The 27,971-nt window shown below is 41.3% G+C and overlaps 1 protein-coding gene and 3 long non-coding RNA genes across 5 annotated transcripts; all 4 read right to left on the reverse strand.

Moving 5' to 3' along the window:
* Positions 1–657: 657 nt before the first annotated feature.
* LOC116223251 lies at positions 658–2,944 on the reverse strand. Its single transcript, XM_031579295.1, has 7 exons — positions 2,862–2,944; positions 2,645–2,721; positions 2,473–2,551; positions 1,471–1,533; positions 1,254–1,309; positions 1,000–1,138; positions 658–822 (listed from the first exon to the last, which is right to left on the reverse strand). Exons 1-7 carry the CDS (start codon positions 2,931–2,933, stop codon positions 658–660), a joined length of 651 nt encoding a protein of 216 aa, XP_031435155.1. The 5' UTR covers positions 2,934–2,944.
* Positions 2,945–5,125: 2,181 nt separating this feature from the next.
* On the reverse strand, positions 5,126–6,245 carry LOC116223238. The gene is made up of 4 exons (XR_004164990.1): positions 6,202–6,245; positions 6,018–6,068; positions 5,571–5,622; positions 5,126–5,476 (listed from the first exon to the last, which is right to left on the reverse strand). It is a non-coding gene; the product is annotated as an uncharacterized LOC116223238 (long non-coding RNA).
* Positions 6,246–9,391: 3,146 nt separating this feature from the next.
* On the reverse strand, positions 9,392–27,933 carry LOC116223299. 2 transcript variants are annotated; one of them, XR_004165022.2, is made up of 5 exons: positions 27,737–27,933; positions 27,275–27,348; positions 10,544–10,590; positions 10,189–10,273; positions 9,392–9,944 (listed from the first exon to the last, which is right to left on the reverse strand). It is a non-coding gene; the product is annotated as an uncharacterized LOC116223299 (long non-coding RNA). The 2 variants fall into 2 exon arrangements; XR_004165021.2 differs by lacking the exons at positions 27,275–27,348; positions 27,737–27,933 and adding an exon at positions 11,093–11,506.
* On the reverse strand, positions 19,541–20,284 carry LOC116223298. The gene is made up of 3 exons (XR_004165020.2): positions 20,208–20,284; positions 19,855–19,900; positions 19,541–19,706 (listed from the first exon to the last, which is right to left on the reverse strand). It is a non-coding gene; the product is annotated as an uncharacterized LOC116223298 (long non-coding RNA).
* Positions 27,934–27,971: the final 38 nt, after the last annotated feature.

A 27,971-nucleotide genomic window follows, 5' to 3' on the forward strand; every position in this document is an offset into this window, starting at 1 on the left:
TTGCTCATGCTGCACAGAGAGATATGACACACAAACACACACACACACACACACACACACACACACACACACACACACCCTCTTTCATACAGATCACACAAACACACTCATTCATACACATCACACAAACACACCCACACATCATGCAAACACACACACACTCATTCATACGTGTTATACAAATACACACACACACACACACAGCCTCATTTATACACATCACACAAACACACACAAAGAGCTTAAATAGTAAATACTCACAGAAGCAGCCCCTGGAATTTCCCCCAGTTGGACCTGATAAAATGTTTTAATCGGGTCATTGTCATCAAGACTGCTGATGAACCTAAAAAGACAAAAGCACTCATCACTCTATCTAGCCCTACCGAGTCCAATGTGAATAGATGTCACAGCCTTGACTTCTGATTCATGGAAGCATCCTTACCTTCTGATGGCTGGGCCACATGACGCTTTTCTAAAAAAGCTGTCCAAGACCAATGCGTGCTCCCAGTATTCATGACTGATGGCCAAGTTTAGAGCCTCCTACAGCATCACATGCATCACATTAGTCATATATATATATACAGTATATATATATATATATATATTAAATGTTACGTCAGACTCCATATCTCCATATCTAATATATGACCAGTGTGTTCATATTATGCAGAACAGCACATCTGGATTAGTACAAGAGGATCTTGCCTTTTTCTTGCCCAAAATGAGCAGTTCCACAAGTTCTGCGTCACAGCTATCTGGAGCTTCAGTGTCATGCAGAGTTTCCTGCACCAACAATATGGCCAGGTCCTTACCAGACACCATCTGGAAAAGAGAATGTTCATTTGTCATTTGAGATCTCTCACAAACACACTTCATTCACAGAAGTATAAAGGGAAAGAAATGATTTCATCCTCTATGTATCTCTCTCACACATACAGTACATACATAATAACATGCATGCTCAACCAAACCCTGTTACACTGGCATAGTCACACTTACGCCATTCTTCCTCCACAGAAGAGCCAGCATACGCCAGACCATCTCAGCTCCTACTTTATCGTGAATGGCGTCATCTTTGATGCACCGCTGCCACTCAGTCAAAATGTACCAGTACACCTGCCTATGGTCAGTCTCACCTCTACATTGAAGAAATTATTATGAAGTATATTAAAGTAGTTTAGAAACTTTACAATCAGGCTAAAGTTAGAATGCACTGATTGTATGTTAACTATTCCTGATTCTCAAAAACTCACCTCACAAGTGGTCCTGGAAATGCCACATTTCCACTCATGGCATTGTTCACCAAAGCCTGCCAAAATATTACAGAATCATGATTATTTAATGGGAATGTTTTCTAGGTACCATACTATGTATATACTTGTGCCTGGATACATGTTTTGAAGAGTGTGGTCCTTTCAGTATTGATTATGTGATCTGAGCAGCTCAGCACTAACTGCTGTCAGCACTTACCAGGTTTCCGTGCATCTCATCTTGTTCTTCATCAGACACATTGTTAAAGTCAAGGTAATAATGCTAAAGGATCATAAAACAAATTCAAAATCACTGATACCACATTCACAATTCCACAAAAGCACAACCACATGGAATAACCTGTCCAAAAAAAAGAAGTTCTTTGACAAAACTGTTGGACAATGCATTGGACCATATGCTTGTAACATAGTGGTCTGTCAGTAAAGGAAAGGTTTATAGTTACTCTGTTTTCTTACTATCACAGTGGTGAAATATGTTCTGTTCTTTTTCTTTCTCTCCTAATCTAGACCATCTTCGCTATGGGACGCTGCTGTAGTCTCTCCACCCGGTCTACCTGCAGAAACCCTCGGCCCATTGCACCCACCGCCACCGCACTGCCGTACACTTACTCTACCTCATACCCTATGCTAGCATTTGTATACAATATATATTATTGCCACCATCGACATGTTATTCTGTTCCTACTCCCCTTACCCCTGTAAAAGTAACCCTATGAGCACAGTGTATACCCACTAAACTGGTCTTGTCTGTATTATGTATTTACCACCGGATGTCTGTATATATATTATGTACATCTACCAAATGCAGGCTATGTGCAACACCTGTTGTTTCCCTTCCCCTTCTGCCACACAACCTCCCCCCATCCCCCCTTCCTATCTCCACCAGGCCGACCTCAAGCAGATGGGTTCCCCCTTATGTGCCGTGGTTCTGCTTAAGGTTCCTTCCTGACTAACAGGGAGTTTTTTCTTGCCTGTGTTGCCATTGTGCTTGCACTAAGGGGGTTTCAGGCTCTGAGCTCTGTAAACAGTGTTATGGCGCTATATAAATAAAATTGAATTGAATGGAATTGAAATGGTGTATCAATGTGATAGTGTTTTCAGTGTCTGTATGGTCAGGTCAGGTACAGATTTTACTGTGACAAGATCTGGTCCAATAGCCACTGCATATGAAATATGTACATGTGCTGCAGATGTAAATTACCTCATGTGATACTTTGCTAATCTGCTTGAAGAAAGCTTCATACCTCTCATCGTACCAAGCCCACCAGGTGCAATGGGACCTGTTAATCATAAAGTACAGGACTTTTGAATGTATTGTACTTAAAAGGTAAAACAGGTTTTAATATTTCTAAATAGTCTGTGAATCTGCATACCCTGTGGAGACTTCCTCAAGCCCTTGTTGACAGATGGGCTTCTTTGTCTCAGACAGAGGACTTTCATCCACTTGATGCTGTTAAGGGGACAAAAAAAGCTCAGCAAACAGAATTTGAAACTGGTCCTACTGAAACTGAAATGTTGAATGAACTTCATACACAGTCACAATTAACATACAAAAGCTTTTAGCAAATCATACAATACTGACGGTGCTACCTGGTAATTTCCCTCATCGGAGGCCATTTTCATGGACATCTCGGAAGCTATACTCCCAGTCTCAGAGGTCATGGTGAGGACACTTTGAGTAGACCACAAAAACGAGTTCGCTTATTGTCTGACGAGCTGGCAATTATATTTGAATGTAGACCGCAGAAAAACGTGGCTCTATGTTTAATCTGAAGATCACTTTTGAGCATATTTGTGTGTCCACCTACTTATAGAATTTTAACGTCATAATAGAGCGATGTCATGAAAGTATGAGAGCGGTCACAATGTACATAACAGAGCCTCGCTTTCAAAATTACCCTCTTTGTTGGCTCATTTCCACTGTAGGGTAAACCTCCGACGTCTGGGGGAAAGCGTCGGACTTCTTTTGTGTACATTTCCGAGACTGGAACCTGGCCATGGCCCAAACGGCCTCCGTTCGGTCCTGGAGTGGGGTAGGGTTGAATCAGGGCTGAACTAGGGACTTCTGGAATGTAAAAGAACGCAACAATAAAACCCGAGACTTTTAAAAAGCGGTAGCAATAGTTAAGGTGTCTTAGCAACGGGAATGACCCAGCTTATTTTGTAAAGGAAAATTACGGATATAACCTCACAAAAGAATCAAGGACGTTGTTTCTAAAAAATCATGACATTTCATGACATTAATTATATTTTAAATGATTTCACTTGTACTCACACGACCACTGGACTGTTTATAGGTTTGTAGCATTGATGTTCTCTGTAAAAGACATACAAACCGACAACATACGCATTGAAGAGATACCATTCATGAGTATCTTTTCACTACTCATGGCCATGTCTTCACCTGCAGTTTCCCACAACAGCCATCAGGACTCGTCAACACAACATCAGCTTTCAGCACACGTTTTATCCGTAGAATTAAAGTAACTTTATGCAACAATTTTACCTGAAAATAGCTTCAAAATCATTTTAGTGGTACAATGGCTTGTAAGACTGAGAATTCTATGCCACAGCACACCTTGTGCGCCTGGTATTGCACTATATAACTTTGGGGTACAGGGTGCAAGACCAGGCGCAAAAACCACATAATGCTTTATGCAAAAAAAATGTTAGTTTGAATTAAATGCTAAGTCAGCAGTAAACGAATGTCATCCATGATGTAAATACACATTAAGACAATGTCTTGTTTCTATTCACATATTGTAGACTTGGTGCTTGGGTTCTGGATGAATCGACGGCACCAAATACCCTACAGTTTGTTCCAAGAATAATTATTGTTAAAGTTAAGTAGTAAAAGAATAATTTAATAATCTAAGTAAAAACCCTAGAGAAAGGATACAGTTTTTATTTAATTAATGTTGAATATCATAGTTATGTGAGACACACCTAATATGTTGTTGCAGTAATAGCTTAAGATCATTATTTCACATCACCACACAGTACGTAGGTTATGCTATTGGGAAAGGAGTGGCAGTAAGCTAAAATCCAGGTTTCCATCCGAAAACTTTCATTTCCATAGAAAATAGAGCTGGCCTCTTTTGCTTCCACAGGTCACATTTCAGCAAAGATGTAATGCCTTTCATCATACACCTTAACCGCTTGTTCTGCAGCATTGACATGTTAGTGCAACAGTGTGCATGCCCTGTCAAACTAGGGCCCTGTATTTCTCCTGTACTTCACATTTTTTTTAAAGTGAGTTTGTGAAGTAATTGTCTTTTCCCCACACATTCGGCAAAGTATTTGGCATATATATTTAACTTAATATTGGTTAATAAAAAAATTTGCTAAGTATACTGACAACATTTTAAAAAGTAATAAACTAAACATTTTCTTATTATCTACGTCTTCCACTCAATTGTACTCTATTCCATCTGTACTCCATGTGACCCACTGTGCCATGCTCATTTCTGGTGTAGACTACATCCACTTCCAAATTCTAAATAAATACAAGAACATTTTTTTTTTGTATAGCACAAATACAAAAAGTAGTGTCTCCAATTATCCCTACACTACAGTAGTGACAGGGTTACACTGGTCCACTTCTTTTTTTAAGGATCTGAAAGTTACCTATTTGTTCTTCATTAGTTCTTTCATCATGGCTATGACCATCCCTTACACTGGGGGGATTTGTACAAATGCATCTTTAAGTTTGTGTGTGTGCATGTTTGTTGTGTGTGTGAGCAGTTGTCTGCAATATGACCTTTATCTCCAAATGCACTATTTTAAGACAGAACAGGAACAGCTCTCTGCGGATCTCTTGCCGAGGAGAATCATGACATGCCAACTCAGGGAAGTGCTGCAGAATATCTTTATTCTCTTTTTTTTTTTCTTTTACATAGAAGCAAGCTTTGGAGGCTTCATGATCAATTCAAAGACTTTCATTTCACATGAACCAAATCAAAATGTTGAAACAGAGCATTTCTCACAACCTCATGAGTGAACATGTGATTATTACAACGTTTGCAGATGTGTCTCCTCCTCGGCTCTGACGCAGGTTCATCCGCTTATCTTTTTGACCACCTTTTTGACGACTGCTTTACCGGCCTCTTTAGCAACGGTTTTCACAACCTTCTTGGCAAGATCTTTCCCCAAGCCTCGGACTGCACGCGGGTGTCCCTCATAAGCGTTGTCCTCCATGATCTCGGCTTGCAAAATAAGGAGAAATGCTTGACTCTTGGCACACCTTTTCCCTTTTCTTAGTTTGTATACTTTAAATAACTGTGTAACTGCGTCTCTCACCTATGGCTTCATCGTCAGATTGCCCCATAAGATCACCAACCAGAAGAAAGAGCTGAGAGATAGAGAGAGAGAGAAAAAGAGAGAGAGAGAGAGAGACTGTTTTAAAAGCTTGTCTAACAAATACAGCAAGTTACAGCATAATAGAAAGAATCATAAACATAAGGGATGTAACAAAGTGAAAAGGATAACAATTGAAAAAAAAGAGAATTTAAAAAGAAACATTTTGAAGTTTTCAAGTTTTGAAAACATGAAACCAATTGACATTTGGTTTTAGCTGACACGAACAAAATGTCTTATGAGAAAGTAGCAGTAAATGGAGTCTTTTCTGGAAGACCAAAAGACAATGTTTGTCTTGTAAAATTAGTTTAACATGTTTTGTTTTACCTTTTGTATAAATCCCCCCAAAAGTCATTATACCCACAATTTCTTACTTAACACTCTACTTACCACCATGATTAGAAAGAGTTTTCGGGCCATGCTTTAGGTCTTCCTGTACCACTAAAAAAAGAGAAACATGACAAGAAAATGGCCCATTTTACCATCACTGAAAACATAAAGACTAGATGTATGACTAGGTACAGATGTGAAATCATACATCAAATTCCTAATTCCTATGTTTTACCAGACTCACCTCCAAAGTTTCCAACAAGAGCAACCTTTGCAGCTCAGTGATATCTGAGGTGGCAACCTTGTTTGTTGTGCATATATAGGGATTGTACAGTCTGAGTGGGTGTATGATGTTCCAAGCAAACTCTGATCATTGGATTTTAGAAGTGCACTATCACTTAAGGGAGGGTCTAATTGTTTTCTTTTGGGGCACGCTAGGCCAGGGACATAAGAAGTAATATGTTGCCCAACACAGGTACGGTGGACTATCAAGGTATGGTTTTGTAGGTAGCTAGGTAGGTATACTGTAATAACATCCTTAGAACCATTTTGATTGGTACATGGTGATTTGAAGGTGAGACAAAAGCAGTTTTTAAACATAGGCATCAGCTAATATATTGTAGAAATATATCAGTTAGCGAGCTGGCTAACTTTTATCAGTACAACCTAGGTTTCCAGACCCAGTAAAAAAAAAAGTACACCTAAGTATACTTAATTTAAGTATACTTGCATGCACTCATGATTAATGTACTAAATGTGTACTATTGTTGAGTACTAATTATGTACTTTTTTGAATCCACCTTTCAGGTAACTGTTCATATACTTATATACAGGAAATGTATTTATAATTCAATCAAAGTATATTGACAATATATTTATAATGTATTTACAATGTTATACCCACACATTTTGATTATAAATGAATGAATTATAAATGTAGTTCCTATATATTATAAGTGGATTAACAGTGGGTTCAAATAAACTCCAAGCTGAAACAAAATAAACATTTTTAAAGTACAGAACGAGTGTAAAAAGATATACTTTAGTATAGTTATATATACATATGTTTGTAGTTGTTATTTACAAATATCTTAAAATACTTTTCAGAGGATGAAATGTTATGCTGCTATTATTTTAAAAATATCTTAACGTTCATTTTAGATACTGTTTCCCTTTTATCCTCTTTGACAGCATGTTGTCAGCTGAATATCAATGCTCCTGCTGTTTGATGTTTTTGGAGATGGATAGCTTCTCAGACAAACTGTTAATGCCCTAGTTGATGCTCTAGAAGAGGAACCAAGAACATGTAATTGTCCATCAAATTGCAGAGGCAATTCTCAGCATTCAGAAATGCAGTGTTCTTTCCCTTCGGTGATGAGCTGGAGGCCATCAGAGCATGGTTCACTCACCTGGCCATACGCCATGTGGCTTGGAGTATTGCCTCCAGCAACACACAAGGACTCCTCTCCACTCAATGTAACTACAGACCATCTATGACCAGAAAGACCATCTTCACTGTTCTGCCTGGCTCTGACCATGATGTCCAGGTCGACAGGTTGCACGCTCAGAATGTGTGCAGAAGCTGTATCAACCACCTGGCTGGTACCTGGAGGTTATTCTTGCCTTACTTCCCCCATCTGTTTAATGACACCATATAGAGAGCCTGATCAGAACATTGTGCAGGCCAGGAATAGACACTTGGCAAAAGTGTGTAATGGAAGTGGTTGGCCCACTGGTTGCTGGCGTTTCAAGTGACAAAATGTGTCAGAAAACACAGTCCAAGTGAGGTCCATCAGGGTTCAGCAGTCCCTGTGAGACAGAAAGCAGTTAAGGAACGTCCATTTCCAAAAACCCCTTTACAACAGGGCTATCGTGAGGATATGTCTACATGTCATGAGAAATCTACCCTCCACCCTCCTGCTGAGTCATATTCCCAGGAGCTTCTCAAAAGATCAATGCCAGGTATACATAACTGGTTCCTATGTCAGTACATCACAGCTGTCCACAAATGTTGCTTTCATAGTCAACTGTGGTCCAGAAAAAGCTCAAAGCGGCTGTTAAACAAAGTCACATTAAAAGTCACACTGTATTACCTATTTACAGTATGTAAAGTGTAAAGTGAATTATGATGAAGAGGTTTTAGTAATGAGGGTGAGGAAAGGTAATGAACATTAAGATATTTTATGACAGCTAATGGCTTTGAAATAAAAGGATGAATAAACATAAGAATAAAAACACAGTTACGCAGAAGTATGTAGGTCCATGCAGGGGCAAAAAGACCCAACAATGTCCTTTGTTTCACATTTTAAATGATTTATGTTTTTGTACTGAAATGTGCATCTTTCTCTCTCACCTGCTGGGGCATTAGACAGTTCAGACAGGATAACACCGTTATCTGCAGATGATTGTCCAACCAGCTCGCCAACCACGAGACAGAGCTGAGAAAATTGCACAGTTCAATAGATATTACTGTATTAGTGTACATTAATATGTGCCCGATGTTACTGTATTAGTGTACATTAATATGTGCCTGATATTACTGTTTTTAAAGGTATGTTTTTGTAGGTAGCCAGGAAGGTATACTGGATAACATCCTTAGAACCATTTTGATTGGTACATGGTGATTTGAAGGTGAGACAAAAGCAGTTTTTAAACATAGGCATCAGCTAATATATTGTGGAAATATATCAGTTAGCGAGCTAGCTAACGTTTATCAGTACAACCTAGGCTCATGTCGATTTTTACAAGTCTGCTAGCTATTAGTTCAGTTATTTTAGACAACAATACCTCAGTATAACACCTCTCTAAATTGCATATCTAAAATATATAGTAGAAATTTCGGTGGAATAGATGCAAAGTTGAGAATGAAAAGCTGACACTCAAAATTATGTCCTATGAGGAGGTAACAGGAGATGGAGTCAGTGTCCTGTTTTGTTATATAAGACTAGTTTGTGCACGCTCTGTTTTAGCTTTCGTTGAAACCCCCAAAGAAGGATGTTGTGCTTAAGATGCTACAATGAAACATAAGTGATCTGCCTTTATGGCCATTTTAAAATGACTTACCACAATAACCAGAAAGAGTTTCAGTGCCATGCTTTAGGTCTTCTTTTTCCCCCCCAAAAAAGACAAACATGACAACAAAAGGGTGCAAACATAAACAAGTGCAGTTCACTCAAAAAAACCAAAACAAAAATCATCATTGTCAAACAGCCATGTTGCCCTCTCTCACTGATATCTCAAGCAAATGTATGAGCGCGCGCACACAGCTTATTTGCAACAATTGAAGTCTTCAGGGCCATTTGTTATCATATTGTATGGATATAAGACTACTATATAGACACATATGTATATGTCAGATGCATCACTGGTATGTTTTGATATACTGACCTCCGAAGTCAACAACAAGAGCCTGTCTGGTGTGATCATGATGCCCTTGTGTGCAAACATGTTGAAATGTTTGCATTCCTGTAAAAATCTGAGACATTGTCAAAGTGTGTCTTATGTTCCCTGTTATGGGTTTTTATGATAAGATTTGTTTATGAAAATATAGATTATATTACATGATTAGATAATACAAAGTAAAACATATTTACACCATGCGAAAATAATTACCCTTTCCATATGTTTCCATATGAGAGAGAAAGGGCAATGTAAGTTCTTAAGGAAAATGATGACATGAGCACAGAGAGGTAAATGCTGCAGAATTTCTTTATTTCTTCACAAACAGGAGAGTTTCGGCGGCATTGTGATGATTTCACAGATTCTCACTCTGAACGAGTGGAGTTGAGATGCCTCGATGCTTCACTGTCGGCTCACAGGTGTGGCGGTGCACATGTGAGGGGGGATACTGTTGCAGTGCTCCCTATTCATGGTCCTGGTGAGGATAATGACGCAAGATCTTGCCTGCTATACGAGTTCCCAACCTAAAGAGATGGCCAAGAAAGAAACGCTTGGCACGCACGGGCGCCACAGCATCTTGCAGATCCTCTGAATGTGAAGAAAAAAATACTGTTCACCGTAATATTTATTTACTTATCTTAACTCTTGTTGGTTTTCAAAACACTGTCACAGTCTCACTTCAATTGTACAAAACATGAATTTAGAACCAAGAAAGAAAAGTCCTATATTTTTTGTGGTATTTTAATGACTTTACCCGATAACATTGAATAAGCAGCACTAAATTAGACTAAATGTTCAAAGACATTCTGAAACCTTTCGCTGTCTCTCTCACCTGCTGGGGTGTTGTACAGTTCAGACAGGATGATGCCATCCTCATCTGGTGTCTGCGCAGTCAGACTCCCCACCAGGAGAAAGAGCTGCGGGAATGACAGAGTTGGTATTTAAATTGAACACGACTATCAATACAAGTAAAGTGAATTATAGGCATTTATTACGAAATGCATACCTTATAATAAATGTATGTTGCAAAGCAATGTAATAGTAATGCAAGTTATCCAAAGTAGCATCCTGACTTAAATTATAGTGTAAGATGGTGCCCCAATAATCAGTTGTAAAGACAGAACTTTGTCCTTGTATTGTAACTGTGAAATGTGTCAAACCATCATGAACATAAAGCAGTGACTCACCACGATGACTACAAAAAGTTTGCGTGCCATGCTTTTGCTTGTGATCTCTAGAAAGAAAGAGACCTTGAAAGTACAACTCTTAACAGAGAGGATCAAGATTTCCACAAACTTTATTTAAAACACAGAAGGTTTGAGAAGTATGCATTAAAAGCAATTTATCTTTAATTCAGTTTAAACTTACATTTACATTTACATTTACATTTACATTTACATTTACATTTAGTCATTTAGCAGACGCTTTTGTCCAAATCGACGTACAAGGGAGAGAATAGTCAAGCTACGAGCAATAGAACCTGGTGTAACAATAAATACTACTTTACATAAGAAATATAAGTCGAAGTGCCAATTAAGATGGGAAGTGCTCTCTGAAGAGTTGGGTCTTCAAAAGCTTCTTAAAGGTAGAGAGGGACGCCCCTGCTCTGGTAGTGCTAGGTAGTTAATTCCACCAACGTGGAACTTGACTTTGTCACTGAAGTGTAATAGTACCCAACGCTATAGTAGGTTTAAAAATGTTATTTTTATCACTGTCCAGGTTGTTCTTTGTCTCACCTGTTTACTCGCTGATGGTCACTCTTGGGACTGGTTGACAGGTTGGCTCTGGTTGGCTCACCTACCACACAGCCCAGCCGAGAGGAGGAGGTGAAGAAAGGAAATCACAGACAGTATATGAATCAGATTAGAATATTGCACTGATAGTACGGATGATGATTATATTGACCTGAAATACTTCTCGTTCTGTAATGAACAAGCAAAAAATCTAACCCAGCGTTATTAGGCTGTATTATCAATTTCAATATCTGGATACGTTTTACAGTGGTTTAAAAATAGTGCAGGCCTTAATGGGAATATATAATATGGATTAATCACAGAAGTATCATCATCCTGACTGAGATAACATTTTAAACCTTTGGATATATGAGACCAATCAGGTATACAAATAACAGATGCGTTGTTATCCATATACAGACGACAGAGAAGTCATGGTTTAAAATACTCACCCTAAGGCAAAAGAAACTTGCACATTGGCATGAACAGCTAGTTTGTTGGTGTCTATATACACGTACGTGTATGCCAGTTCATTGTGGTTGGAAGGGTGACGTTTCAGCATCACGTTGGCACAAGGTTCGTTTTTCTGACTAAGGTAGATATGTACAGTATTGTCATCACACTGGTCCACTTTTTAAAGGCATTACAATAAACAATAAACAATACAAATATTTAAAAAAAAAAACATATTTTAGCCCTGTGTAATTATGAACAATTATGTCTTAGATTGGGCTTAACCCTTGATTCATATCAGGTTCAGGCTAGGGCTAACTGACAGTTAATTCACAGGTTGGACAGTTGGGGCAAAGTTTTTTTATTGTTGATGTCATATATAATAATATTCACTTGATTATAACATAATAGCCCTTTGAAATAACATATTTCAGTTAAAGGCTATCGTACAGGACTAACAGAGACAAGGTGGGTATGGCTGTACACAAGATGTTATCATGAGGATATACCTACATGAAGCAACGGTTACATTAGAAGCCTGCTATGTGTGATAGATGATCATCTGCATATTACAAGACACAAGATTACAAGATATTCTCTGCTGTCTGCCTTGCTGTCTGATTCTTCCTCTTTTCCCAGCCTTCATTGTGCCAGCGAGATTCTCCATCAATCACAATCATATTTTGATCTAACAGTACCACAATGACTTTGCTCAAAATGGATGTGCTTTAGAATGTCACTGTTTTCATCTCTTCATGAGTTCTTAAACTATTCATGGTTATTGACACGTAACCCTTTTCTTTGAATTACTTCAACTCATAGTATACCTCCATTCAACACCTCTAACCGACATTTTGTTTCCGACTAGCACAAAAGTAATAGGAGTTAAATGTTAACATGCATGCCTGTAAATATCATGCACTGTCAGAGCAACAAAATAGACAAAAAACAAGCAAATTAAGAAAACATCAACATCAATTTGAGAACAGATGCACAGCATTTAGGAAAAAAGCTGCAAATATACAAACGTTCTGCAAATGCACACAACACAACCAAATGCACACAACACAACCAAATACACACAACACAACCGAATACACACAACTCAACCGAATACACACAACACAACCAAATGCACACAACACAACCGAATACACACTACACAACCAAATACACACAACACAACCGAATACACACTACACAACCAAATACACACAACACAACCAAATACACACAACACAACCAAATACACACAACACAACCGAATAAGGCAAATGTGCTGCAAATACACACAACACAATCAAATATACAGAACACAACCAAATACACACAACACAACCGAATACACACAACTCAACCGAATACACACAACACAACCAAATGCACACAACACAACCGAATACACACTACACAACCAAATACACACAACACAACCGAATACACACTACACAACCAAATACACACAACACAACCAAATACACACAACACAACCAAATACACACAACACAACCAAATAAGGCAAATGTGCTGCAGCGGCCCAAAACAAATACATTAACACACACACCCTGCAAGTACAGAAACAATGCAAGTCAAAAATACACAAAACAAATGCAACAGAAAAAGACTGCATATCCAGTCCACACACAACAGAAGTTCCTCATGTTTCTGGGGGGAGAACATAGTGATTTTCGACCTAAGTGAGAGAGACCCCACGAGAGAGAAGGGGCTAACCTTCTATTACTGTCTAATGTCTATTCTACAAACCATTTAGGGCCTTGATTTTTCTTTTCTTTTCATCTAATGAAGCACAAAATGTAATGCAACACATATCTTGGTCTTACATTGCAGTCAGTGCATACGTCCAGACACTATTATGGAAATATCTCTTACAGAGGGTAGCTTTTACTTAGCTAAGGATATTTTGGGAAACACCCCAAAACATTAAGGTACAGCAAAAGGAATAACTTACAAATGAGGTAACGTGAAGAAGGCTTCAGGAAACACTTTAGAACTTTACTGACAAAAACAAATATTGTTTGTTGCATTTAGAACATTATTTCATGTAGTCTAATTTTTTATTTTATTTATTTTACTTTTAATTTCGCCTTGTCATAAGCAAAAAAAAAAAAGGTTTTTCTTCTTACAGCGCCCCCAGTGGTCAAATGATGCAAGAGTTGCTGAGATATGATCTTTCTGTCAGCATCATGAACTGCATTACAAAGACAATGGAGGGATTAAATTACCTTAATTACTAGCTGTATCATATTTCATACTTGATATATTTATCTTAAATACCTGCTATGCCATATGTGAATCTTCTGTTCCTTATCGCAGTTCACTGCGATATAACAGTTTGACACTAGTCATGGGCCTAAATTGAAGCATTTATCCATTCACGCCTGAAAGGCAGCGAGATCTGTCAGTGCGCACTCCTGAGCCCGCCCCCTCAGGAGTCTATATCTTGGATCGCGCACCAGATCTCTGTCTCTTTGAAAACTTTGCAAGAACAAAGTGCCAGCTCCGAGTATATCCTCTACGCTACCAAAAGTCAAAGAGTTTTGTGTGCTTTTGCTCTCTACGGGTTGGTGAGTTATCCGGGTTCTTTAACCCTCACTAGCTCAGGGCGCTGCAAAATTTGTTGGCTCAACTTAATTTTGGAAGTAGTAGCTGCTATCCTAGCTGCCTAGCTGGCTAAGTTTCTGACTAGCCTGCTAGCTTGCTAACAACGTGTTCGTTGCTGATAGTGTGCTTGTGTTTTAATACTTTCTTCTACTTTCAGATTAAAAAAAGATGTCCAGACACTACCCCGACTGCGGGCACACCCGTGTCAAGGGTGACCGCCACCGTCGGTGCGTGACCTGCCTCGGCAGGGACCACGCAGTGGTCGCGCTCTCGGGCGCTGACCCTGTCTGTGCCATCTGTGCTAGCTTCACGCTAGCTAAGGCTACCAGGCGCCTTGCGCTATGGGAGCGCAAGGGCGCCGAGGGGGCTGCACCGGCTCCATCCGGGGCTAACGCCCCTGTAGGACCGAGTGCGCCTCCAGTCGTGGGCTCTGTGAGTGAGAGCAGCCGCCTTGCAGCTGCAGCTCCACTCTTTGGCCTCTCCCCGTCACCGCCACCTGCTAGCCCTGGGGCTGCGGGCAGCGAGGCGGAGGAGCTACCACTGGGCGGTGTCCTGCCCGAACTTGAGCTGGACATCGGCCTAGATGATGATAGTCTGCTGGACTACTCCGATGAGCACAGCTCAATCGCAGAGGCAATGCAGACAAGCCAGGACATTAAGCCGCGGGTGGATACACCCCCTACTTCGTCACGGATTCTGGGCCAGCAACTCCACGAGGTTGCGCTGAGAGCAGCCAGCTGCCTCGGGCTCCCTCTCCCTCCCCCTCCCAGTGTGCGGTCCTCGCTGCTGGACGGGGAGTTTTATGCTGGCCCCGCCGCGCCAGTTCCTAGCTGCATCCCCTTCTTCGAGGAGGTGCACGAGGAACTGCAGGCGACATGGGCGACCCCCTACTCGGGCCCCGGTGCCGGGGTTCGCGCCCTACATGCAACTCCACAGGGCTAGTGAGAGTGGCTACCTCTCCTTCCCTCAGGTGGAGGATGCAGTAGCGGGCTACCTCTCGCCCGCCTCCCCCACGATGCGCCTCGGCCAGAAGCCTCTCCTGCCTACGCGGGTGGCCAGGCACCAGGCTCAGCTGGCAGAGAAAGCCTACTTGGCTGCAGGGTAGGCTGCCTGCACAACCAACACGGCTGCGCTGCTACAGCGCTATCAGGCAAAGCTCCTGACTGAGCTTGCCTTGTCGCTGGGGGAGGATCACCCGTCGGTGGCAGAGCTCCGTCGCGCACGGTAAGCAGGTTCTCACAAGCACCACACTCATATGTCCTAACTCCTGTCCCAGATGGCGCAGTGCCCAGACATGCTTGTGCGACTCCCCCCGCGATGCACACAGTGCAATCGCACCCCCCAATTTTTTTTAAAACCATGAGGGGGCAACCCCAGATCTCGTCCCCTTCCCTATGCGGAGTGGGTGTAGATCTAGGTTTAGACTCATTGACCATGAGCGGGTTAGTTCCCGACAAATTCAACTCAAAGCACAACCTGGCTGGTTGTGCGGCGAGTTGGCACGCATGCGCAGTCTCACCATGGGTGCTAAGAACGATTACAAAGGGTTACAGTCTCACTTCCTACGGGAAGAGATAGTCTCCCTGCTCAGAAAAGATAAGCATAAGCATAAGCATAGTTCCTCCCGAGGAGGAAGCTTCAGGCTTCTACAGCCATTACTTCCTGGTCCCAAAAAAGGACGGGAATTATCGGCCAATATTAGATCTACGTGTGTTAAACAAAGCACTCATGCCGCTACGGTTCAGAATGCTGACCCCACGCCAGCTTGTGCAGTTTATAAGGCCAAACGATTGGTTTATCACGATAGACTTAAAAGACGCATATTTCCACGTTCCGATCCACCACAGACATCGGAGATATCTGAGGTTTGCATTCTGAGGAATAGCGTACCAATTCAACGCACTCCCATTCGGCCTAGGTCTAGCGCCGAGGGTATTCACAAAGTGCGTAGAAGCAGCCATCGCCCCATTACGTCTACGCGGCTTACGCGTATTCAATTATTTGGACGACTGGTTAATAGCTGCTCATTCAGAGGCTGCAGCGGTGCAGGACGGCCATCTAGTGGTGGCGCACCTGTATCGACTGGGCTTTGTGATAAACAGGGAAAAAAGCGTTCTGTGCCCAAAGCAAATCACGCATTTCCTAGGCATGGTTCTAGACTCCACCTCCATGGAGGTCAGGCTGTCTCAAGAACGAATAAATGCCATCAAAACATGCGTGCGCCAGTTCCGACTGGGACAGTCAGTCTCGTCGCTGTGCTGCCAACGTCTGTTAGGAATGATGGCGTCAGCCGCTATCGCACTCCCGCTGGGGATGTTGCGTATGCGGCCGTTCCAAATATGGTACCTGTCTATGAGGCTCAACGCAGTCACAGACAGGCACCGCAGAGTAGTGGTGTCCTCCAGATGCAGGAAAGCCCTGGCGATCTGGAGAACCCCCTGGTTTTCTCGCCGCGTCGGGCACTATGGGCATAATGTCGCGTCGCGTAGTGGTGACCACAGACGCCTCCACCATGGGGTGGGGGGCGGTCTGCGAAGGAAGAGGCGTGAACGGTCTCTGGTCTGTGACAGAGGCTGCGTCTCATATAAATGTGTTAAAACTGCGGACAGTAGTCCTGGCTCTACGACACTTTCTGCCCAGACTGAGTGGTCAGCATGTGTTAGTGAGGACGGACAACACTGCAGCCTTGGCGTATATAAACCGTCAAGGCGGAGTGCACTCCCAGTCACTGCACCATTGGGCGACTCGCCTGCTCCTGTGGGCTTCGAGGCACGTCCTTTCCCTCAGGGCAGTTAATATACCAGGTCACCTAAACTATGGTGCGGACCTGTTATCGAGGTGCGATCCTCGAGCAGCAGACTGGTGTCTACACCCACAAGTGATAGAACAGATCTGGGTGCGTTTTTTCAGGGCGCAGGTGGACCTGTTCGCAAACAGGCAGAACACCTGCTGCCCGCTCTGGTTCTCGCTAGGGGGCGACAACCCCCCACTAGGCATAGACGCGCTGGGCCACCAGTGGCCAGATCTACGCCTATATGCTTTTCCCCCGATCCCGCTCCTCCAGCAAGTGCTGTGCAGGGTAGCGGACGAGGGCAGATAATTGATATTGATAGCCCCCCACTGGCCCAATCAGCCGTGGGCGGCAGATCTAGTCAATATGTCAGTGCAGCATCCTTGGGAGCTGCCTCTGCGGAGAGACCTCCTAACGCAGGCGCACAGGACAGTGTGGCACCAACATCCGGAGTGGTGGCGTCTCAGAACCTGGCACCTGAACGGTGCAGGGTCATAGCGTCAGGCTTGTCGGATGCGGTGGTGGCTACAATACAGAGTGCTCGAGCTGTGTCGACACGGGCTCTGTAGTGGCTGAAGTGGCGCAGTTTTGAACGATGGTGTGCTGCGCGTCAGCATGACCCCATTAACTGCGCGCTGGGCGTTATTCTCAAATTCCTACAGCAGTTGTTTGATGAGGGGAAGGCGGCTTCCACTCTGAAAGTGTACATGGCTGCCATTTCAGCCTGCCACGCAGGCATTAATGGCAGTTCTCCTGGCAGTCACCCGCTAGCGTCACGCTTTATGGCGGGGGTGAGACGGCTCAGGGTGCCAGAGAGACACCTCATACCCTCTTGGGATCTGCTAGTGGTGTTACGTGCTCTCACAGGGCCTCCGTTCGAGCCCCTGGAGACAGTGGACATAAAGTTTGTCTCTTTAAAGAGGCGTTAACGTCAGCAAAGCGCGTTGGTGACATGCAAGCCCTGTCAGTCAGCCCATCGTGCCTTCAGTTCTTGATCGCTGGTGACAGAGTGGTTATGCGACCTAATGCTGCTTACACACCTAAAGTGGTGGTAACCCCATTCCGCAATCAGGGGATTGAATTAGTTTTCTCGCCTCCTCCTTTTTCGTCAGCAGAGGAGGAACGTTTGAATAAGCTCTGTCCAGTGCGCGCTTTCCGCTGTTACGCAGAGCGCACTAGAGCTTTCAGACAGTCAGATCAGCTATTTGTGTGCTTTGGCGCACGTGCAAAAGGCAGACCTCTATCAAAACCGAGCCTCTCCCGTTGGATAGTAGAGGCTATCGTGTTGTCTTATAAGAGCTTGGTCTTTAGATCCCCGGAGAAGTTGCATGCGCACTCTACGCGGAAGGTCTCGTCTTCCTGGGCCTTGCTAAAGGGCGTCTCAGTGGAAGATATTTGCAAAGCTGCAAGCTGGAGTTCTCGCCACACTTTCTTAGATTCTATAATTTTAGATGTGGCTGAAACCTAGTTTTCTACATGGCGTTCTGCGGGTGAGCGATCTTTGAATCCCCTGGCCTAAGAACGATATATATGATAAGTGTGTTCATTAGTGTCTACATGTTATGTTGCACATGAAACATGCCAGGGTGTTTCCTACAGCGCAGGATCACGGATCCATGCCGCCTATGATAAGGTTGCCCTGTTTAATATGTTCACCGCCAGTCGGCCGTATGAACCTCTATGAGGGCAAAGGCTTCATTAAAGCTGGTGTGTTGTGATTGGCTGCCACTGTATTGTCACGCGGGAAGTATAGGGTCCCATACTGTTATATCACTGTGAACTGGATAAGGAACGTCTCGGTTACTTACGTAACCTCAGTTCCTTAAGCAGGAAACCAGATAATAACAAAGTTGGCGTGTACAGTGTTTCCTTGGTTTTGATATTCTTGCTCAGTTTTCATTCCAAGACAGAGATCTGGTGCGCGATCCAAGATATAGACTCCTGAGGGGGCGGGCTCAGGAGTGCGCACTGACAGATCTCGCGGCCTTTCAGGCGTGAATGGATAAATGCTTCGATTTAGGCCCATGACTAGTGTCATGTACCATACTGTTATATCTGGTTCCTGCTTAAGGAACCGAGGTTACGTAAGTAACCGAGACGTTTTGTTTTCTGTGCACGAAATGATGTGCTGTCTTCAATATTTTGTGGACACAACACTAACAGGTTTGTTTTTTGTGGAGAAAATGCATTATGGTATTATATGGCTTCGTATGTAATGAATGCCTATTGCAGCACAGAATGGGTTCTGTAAACAAGGTCTGTTACACTTGGTGCCCCATACCTAGTGTTTATCTGTCTTTCACATGACCATATACCATCAAAAGTCATTTGAAAATGATGCCAGTACTAGTTGCCTATAAAAACATGCCTAAAAAGTGGCAACTTGTTGCAAACTGTAGCTTTTAAAGGAGGGGATTACAATATTTTAAGGAGCCATTAAATGTTGGATACTTTGGTGATTAATGTTTCTTCAGCTTCTCTTTTTTATGACATAGATCGTCACATTTTAGGTAAAATTCATGTAGATTTCCATAAATGTCTGACGGATTCGCAAACTTTCTAAACCATGAGCACAGAGAGGTAAATGCTGCAGAACATCTTTATTTGTTTACAAACAGGAGAGCTTCGTGGCATTCAGATTCTCTCTCTGAAAGAGTGGAGCTGCCTCGATGCCTTGTTGTACAGTTCAGACAGGATGATGCCATCTTCATCTGACAACTGCGCAGTCAGACTCCCCACCAGGAGAAAGAGCTGTAGGAATGACAGAGTTTGTGTTAAACTGGGCACTGATATATGATGAATTTAAAAATGTGGTTCCCACCACCGCAATCAGCTACCTCTATAATGACACAATGAATTAATGTTGATTAAGAATCATGAGCAGAAAGCAGTGACTCACCGCGAGGATTAGAAAGAGTTTGCGTGCCATGTTCTCTGTTATATCTCTAGAAAGGAAGAAAGACTTTAAAAGTACAGCCCTAATTAAGAGAGAGACATTTCTACTTACTCCCTTTAAAACACAGAGGGTTTGAAGAGAAGGTGTTAAACACTGAACTTCATTTAATTCTCAACTTGACTCCAAAACTTACAATTCTTAAATTGAACTACAAATTTAAACTTAAATTTTAAATCTGGTTCAAGGTGTTATTTCCCAACAATCACCATCTTCAGTGAGCAAAAACATGGTTACAAGACCAATCAGATGAATATATCTGCAACAGACACATGGCTTCTACAGCTGAAAATACTCACCTCCAAAGACAACTGCAAGACACACTTGCTCAGTGAAGTGAAGAGTTGGCTTGTTGGTCTGTCTATATAAGCCATTTCATCGTGGGGGTTTGGGAGGGTGATGTGTTGTCATCAACTTGGCCATTGGATTTCAAAATGACGCCATCACTTCCAGGGAGGACCTTAGGTGTGTGTTTATCTGGCAGTTAGGCTCAGTTGGGTGGACTCGACTGCTTACTGTCCTCCACGTTTCCACGGTATAGCCGCAAAGTCCGCAAACCTTTAGGCCTCAACCTACTTCAAAAGCTTTAATGCACATGACGAGCTCACTTTATAACCTACAGGTGCATATGAATTTCTCCGTCAAGGCTATATTTTGCAGACTTTATTTTACAAGCAATATCTTGATGTTAACATGCCTGTGTCTATGTAGTATATTCTCAAGTATGCATCACTATATTTTCATAATCCTAAACCTATGTACGGGCCCCCATTTCATCTTGTAACTACATTTCTCACAAAAACACAACAGTGCATGTTAATTTATTAAGGATTAATTATTCACACAGAAGGAGGGGCACCCCAATATTATGATTCTTGTCTGTGCCTTGAACAATGTTTTAAGTCAAGCTAGTGTTAGTCTTAAACTTGTTCAACTTAAGTAAATGAGTACAAATTGAAAGTAGGGTTCAAAATGGTGTCTGTGATGTGTGACAGCATTTACATCAAAGGCTAATTCCAGTTAGGGACAAATACAGCTGTCCTGTTGCGGTGTTGCGGCTGTGTTACCTGATTTTTCAACCATGGTAACAGGTTAGAGCAGGCACAGTGCCATGGTAACAGGTTAGAGCAGGCACAGTGCCATGGTAACAGAATAGAGCAGGCACAGTGCCATGGTAACAGAATAGAGCAGGCACAGTGCCATGGTAACAGAATAGAGCAGGCACAGTGCCATGGTAACAGGTTAGAGCAGGCAAAGTGTCTGCCTTGTAGAGTCTCAGCATGGAGCCTATTTTACATGCATGTAAACGTGAGAAAATAGACAGTAAAAAGATGTTTAAGTCATATTCAAGTTCAAGTTCAAGTTCAAGTATTTATTTGTCAGATGCACAGAAAAACAAAGTCAGACTGGGCACTGAAATTCTTAGGACAAGACACCGCACAACAAACTACCATAGCATAACGTAAATAACATAACATAACATATAAGTACTCTGAACATAGATTACACATATAATAAATATATAATAAATCTACAAAATAAATATACAATACAATCTGCTAAACATATAATACACATATAGTAACCTATACTAACCTAATATACCTATACTAACCTAAAGACAAATCAAATGTGCCTGGTATCAGGTAGTGCAATATTACTGATAGTGCAAACAGTAGAAAACTGTAACATGTAAAGTGTAAAGTGGCGAGACTGTATCACTGTCCATTTAAAAACCTGATGGCCCTGGGAAAGAAACTGCTCTCCAATCTACGGGTGCGAGATCGAATACTTCGGTAGCGCCTACCAGAAGGCAAAGGGGAAAAAAGCCTAAAGGATGGATGGTAGCAGTCTTTAAGGATCCTGCCAGCTTTTCTGATGCATCGTGTGTGGAAGATGTCCTGCAGGGCTGGGAGCTCCCTGCCTATGATGAACTCCGCAGACCTGACCACACTACGTAAGACCTTACGGTCCTTGGCTGTGCAGCTCCCGTACCACACCGAGATGCAACCAGTCAGGATATTCAACATTGTATCAGCAATATCACATAAACTGACACCTTTCACTGCAGTGTTGATGTGTGGGCTATATGTCACAGACATGACAGAAATATAAATAACATATTTTTTAACCATTTTAGTAATTGCATGTTATGAAAGGGGGAAGTAGAGGCTAGTTGTGTACTACGTAGAAAGCCAATGTAAGCTGTAATAACATCAGATGGAGTAGTTTCCGTTGCTTTCTCTTCTCTCTCTCGCCCTCATTCTGAAGGAAGGCAACACAAGTCACTTGACCAATGTGTGGTAACAACTGGTCAACTTTCTGGTCTTTACTTTTCTGACCACTCATCAATGGTGGATGACACCAAATTGATTGTGTATTGACGGCCATTATCAAACGCAATCACTAGGCGCATGCAACGCTGGCAGTGTGAAACAGGACTCAAGCTTGCAATATGCCAGCACAACACCATTTCAGGGCATATACTCAAACAACATAATGTTTACATTCAATGTTAAATGTAGTTTTATGCTTGCTACAAAGATCCCCTTCACAACTGTTGGTAACATCCTCTATCCTGATCTTTTATGTGATTTGCGTGTCAAGCCAACAAAAAGAACTAAGGAACTGTAACACTGCTTTAATAGCAACGAGGCTATCCACTATAACCTGAGTTTATGGGTTGTAGATGATGAACATATTGAATAACTGAATGGAGAAATCAGGTAATCTGTCATGCAAACACAGGTGGTGAAAAGGCTTGTTAGTGAGTCATAGGGTTTACATACAATAATGTACTTGCATCAATCTAAATGCTATTGCCTGCTGTTAATCTCTATGGGTGCTACTGGACATCAAGTCAATAATATGGCAAGAAATTGCATGTTCTACGAACGTTCAAAAGGGGTTATCATGAGGCTGTCTCTACATGTTGACATCTTCTTGTGAGAGATCAGATAAATCTATCCACCCACCTGCAATACCCCTGTATCATATTCCCTGCGGTCTCTCTGGCAGCGTGAGACTTCTGCTTTTCTCACACTTCAACATGACCTTCATCAACTAGGATGCTGTTGGGTTTGGTTTTGTGAAAGGCAGACACAATAGCATTCAAACATTAAATTTAAAACAACAAGAACAACAGTTTATCTCAGATGGAAAAGATCCATGCCAGCTGACCCACTAGTATAGAGAGTAGAGAGACTGACAAAGATAAAGGGTGTTTTTGTAAAGTGGTTAGGGATAAAAGTATGCATGCTTTGTCAAAACCATCACTTACCATACACAAAAATATGTTTCTGTCATGCAGAATGGATGATTATTCATCAGCATTTAACATGTAGAGGTTTGTATTAACTTTATCTTTTTATATCTTAAGAAATCATCTGTGGTGGGTCATTTCAGGGTAGCATCACAGTCTTCTAGGGAGTGTGGTGGTCGTAGGTGAGCAGAGAAGCGTTCCCCGGAGCCCTCTTACATTCCTAAAAACATACATTAATACAGTCCTTTTATGTTTCAAAGTGTTGCCAAGTGCTTTCTTAGCTAAGACAGACCTCTCTACAGAAATAACTGCGAGGGTGGTCCAAATCACTCTTTGCTAAACCTTGAGCAAGCCTGATGCCTGTTAAATCAACCGTTTAGTTTAGTTGATTGGACTTTCAGGGAGTAAAAAAAATCATATATTAGTGCCATAAAAACACCTCGTAACTAGAAGGGCACTTGGAGAGCGCAGACTTCCGCCAAGGCCAAATGTCTCGCAATGTTAACGAAAGGAAAAATAAAAATCATGTATATGCCCCGTGATTCAGTTCCACTCCAAAATTGAATGTGTTCTTTGTTGGCCCATGCTTCCCAAGTTTCCACCAAGTTTCATGAAAATTGGGCTGGTAGTTTTTTCTGTAATCCTGTTTACAAACCAACAAACCGTGCTGAAAACATTACCTCTGTGGCGGAGGTAGCTAGAAAATGATCAAGACGTAGCAGTCTTTATTTGACTTTTGATCCGCATCATATTTCCTATTGTTTGTCCTTTTCAAATTTGTGCTCAAACCTTTTTGTTATCCCTAAACACCTGTGTTCCTCTCTACATATGTGTACATAAAATAATCCAGTAAAAAATTATCAATTCAAGATTCTGACAACTAGGTTGGATGTAAGAAGCTTTTCCTTGGGCACCTCTTAAGCCTGCTGATATCTGGTGCATTTGTTGGATCAGGGGACTGACTTCTTACTAAACATCTTTTCATGCTGCATTGAAAGTGCACCGTCATCAAAATAATTTGTGATAGGATACAATTTGGTATTACTGAAGTAGAATCAAGTTAAATAATCACCACAATTGTCTTTCGGCATTCTAACACATTCATGTGGACATTTCTCCTTGAGTTGGCCTAGTTGCATAGACTTACCTACATACAGTATCTGCAGAAATGCCAAAGAACAGCTTATGGTCTCCACATGTCCATGAGTTTGCCCAAAAATGTCTTGTTATGAAAAGCCACGACATAGCAACTGTGACTAATGACAAAATTTAGGACTGAACATATTTATTTTATTACACAGAGGAAAGTACAGACCATAATGAATGTTACGATGATTTTTGTTTTGCATAAATACATGCAGTACATTCAAACAAACAAAAAAAAATGCTTAATGATAAATATATAAACATGAATTAGATACATTCAGATATTCAGAAGTCAGAAAAAACTATTTGGTTTACTGAGAAGAACTTCTCTAGGTTTGGTTAAGTCATTTTAAAATAAGTTTTAAATCACTTTAAATCATACCATAGCATCATAGGAGTTTCTATGATGATTTCTGTCTGGTAAGTAAGATCACAAACATAATTTCATATATATCACTAAACTTAAAAAAGTGCTAATGTCGTAGAATTCATCTATTTTTGACTGCAGGCACGAGGAACTTATAATTGGTCTTATAGGCTTTAAGTGTGAACTAAAAGAATGGTCATTGACTGCTTTGTGTCTCCTTGAATGTCTAAAACCTCAAAGCTTTCCATCAAACTGTAACCAAAGTAAGGTTCTATTAAAATGCAGTTGCCTTCGGTGATTTAATGATATTGCTCACTCTTATGGGATTAGATGGATGAAGAGACATCAGTCTCATTAGTTGTGATCATTCCTGTGTAAAGACAAAATGACAAACATTTGACAAGTCTTTGGTTGCTGTATGATACCAGCTGACACTCAAAATTATGTCCTATGAGGAGGTAACAGGAGATGGAGTCAGTGTCCTGTTCAAATACTTATTTTCCCCACTGTATGTATATGTCAGATGCATCGCTGGTATGTTTTTATATGCTTACCTCCGAAGTCAACAACAAGAGCCTGTCTGGTGTGATCATGATGCCCTTGTGCTGTCTGTATATAAATATCGAGCTGGAGTGGGTGTATTCATCACTGGATCATAGGGTTGTGCTATCATTCAAGGGGAGGGTTTATGATTTGGTTGTCAGGCAGTTTAAGGTCACAAATCACATTTGGCCATCTTTAGGCCCACTCATATTGCTTCAGCGAAATATACTGTATATGGGGTGTTCAGTAAATGTACTGTATATTGTGGCCATCCAGGAGTTACTGATCTCACTTTTTTTTTTTTTTTTAAATAACTCACTACATGGTTTAATGCTTTAGGTGTTTTTTGTATCTCTAAAAGAAAAGAAACAAGACAACAGAAGTGTGCAAACATGTTGAAATGTGTGCATTCCTGTAAAAATCTGAGACATTGTCAAAGTGTGTCTTATGTTCCCTGTTATGGGTTTTTATGATAAGATTTGTTTATGAAAATATAGATTATATTACATGATTAGATAATACAAAGTAAAACATATTTACACCATGCGAAAATAATTACCCTTTCCATATGTTTCCATATGAGAGAGAAAGGGCAATGTAAGTTCTTAAGGAAAATGATGACATGAGCACAGAGAGGTAAATGCTGCAGAATTTCTTTATTTCTTCACAAACAGGAGAGTTTCGGCGGCATTGTGATGATTTCACAGATTCTCACTCTGAACGAGTGGAGTTGAAATGCCTCGATGCTTCACTGTCGGCTCACAGGTGTGGCGGTGCACATGTGAGGGGGGATACTGTTGCAGTGCTCCCTATTTATGGTCCTGGTGAGGATAATGACGCAAGATCTTGCCCGCTATACGAGTTCCCAACCTAAAGAGATGGCCAAGAAAGAAGCGCTTGGCACGCACGGGCGCCACAGCATCTTGCAGATCCTCTGAATGTGAAGAAAAAAATACTGTTCACCGTAATATTTATTTACTTATCTTAACTCTTGTTGGTTTTCAAAACACTGTTACAGTCTCACTTCAATTGTACAAAACATGAATTTAGAACAAAGAAAGAAAAGTCCTATATTTTTTGTGGTATTTTAATGACTAAATGTTCAAAGACATTCTGAAACCTTTCGCTGTCTCTCTCACCTGCTGGGGTGTTGTACAGTTCAGACAGGATGATGCCATCCTCATCTGGTGTCTGCGCAGTCAGACCCCCCACCAGGAGAAAGAGCTGCGGGAATGACAGAGTTGGTATTTAAATTGAACACGACTATCAATACAAGTAAAGTGAATTATAGGCATTTATTACGAAATGCATACCTTATAATAAATGTATGTTGCAAAGCAATGTAATAGTAATGCAAGTTATCCAAAGTAGCATCCTGACTTAAATTATAGTGTAAGATGGTGCCCCAATAATCAGTTTGTAAAGACAGAACTTTTGGTCCTTGTATTGTAACTGTGAAATGTGTCAAACCATCCATGAACATAAAGCAGTGACTCACCACGATGACTACAAAAAGTTTGCGTGCCATGCTTTTGCTTGCGGATCTCTAGAAAGAAAGAGACCTTGAAAGTACAACTCTTAACAGAGAGGATCAAGATTTCCACAAACTTTATTTAAAACACAGAAGGTTTGAGAAGTATGCATTAAAAGCAATTCTATCTTTACTTCAGTTTAAACTTACATTTACATTTACATTTAGTCATTTAGCAGACGCTTTTGTCCAAAGCGACGTACAAGGGAGAGAATAGTCAAGCTACGAGCAATAGAACCTGGTGTAACAATAAATACTACTTTACATAAGAAATTAAAGTCGAAGTGCCAATTAGGACGGGAAGTGCTCTCTGAAGAGTTGGGTCTTCAAAAGCTTCTTAAAGGTAGAGAGGGACGCCCCTGCTCTGGTAGTGCTAGGTAGTTCATTCCACCAACGTGGAACTTGACTTTGTCACTGAAGTGTAATAGTACCCAACGCTATAGTAGGTTTAAAAATGTTATTTTTATGCACCAGAACCTCTCTCCTTCATCACTGTCCAGGTTGTTCTTTGTCTCACCTGTTTACTCACTGATGGTCACTCTTGGGACTGGTTGACAGTGCTGTCCAAAGAAAAACTCTCAGCTAGCTCACCTACCACACAGCCCAGCCGAGAGGAGGAGGCGAAGAAAGGAAATCACAGACAGTATATGAATCAGATTAGAATATTGCACTGACAGTATGGATGATCATTATATTGACCTGAAATACTTCTCGTTCTGTAATGAACAAGCAAAAAATCTAACCCAGCGTTGTTAGGCTGTATTATCAATTTCAATATCTGGATACGTTTTACAGTGGTTTAAAAATAGTGCAGGCCTTAATGGAAATATATAATATGGATTAATCACAGAAGTATCATCATCCTGACTGAGATAACATTTTAAACCTTTGGATATATGAGACCAATCAGGTATACAAATAACAGATGCATTGTTATCCATATACAGACGACAGAGAAGTCATGGTTTAAAATACTCACCCTAAGGCAAAAGAAACTTGCACACTGGCATGAACAGCTAGTTTGTTGGTGTCTATATACACGTACGTGTATGCCAGTTCATTGTGGTTGGAAGGGTGACGTTTCATCATCACGTTGGCACAAGGTTCGTTTTTCTGACTAAGGTAGATATGTACAGTATTGTCATCACACTGGTCCACTTTTTAAAGGCATTACAATAAACAATAACAATATAAAAAAACAAAACATATTTTAG

The sequence above is a fragment of the Clupea harengus genome, chromosome 13 (genome assembly GCF_900700415.2).
Source record: "Clupea harengus chromosome 13, Ch_v2.0.2, whole genome shotgun sequence".
Classification (NCBI taxonomy): domain Eukaryota; kingdom Metazoa; phylum Chordata; class Actinopteri; order Clupeiformes; family Clupeidae; genus Clupea; species Clupea harengus.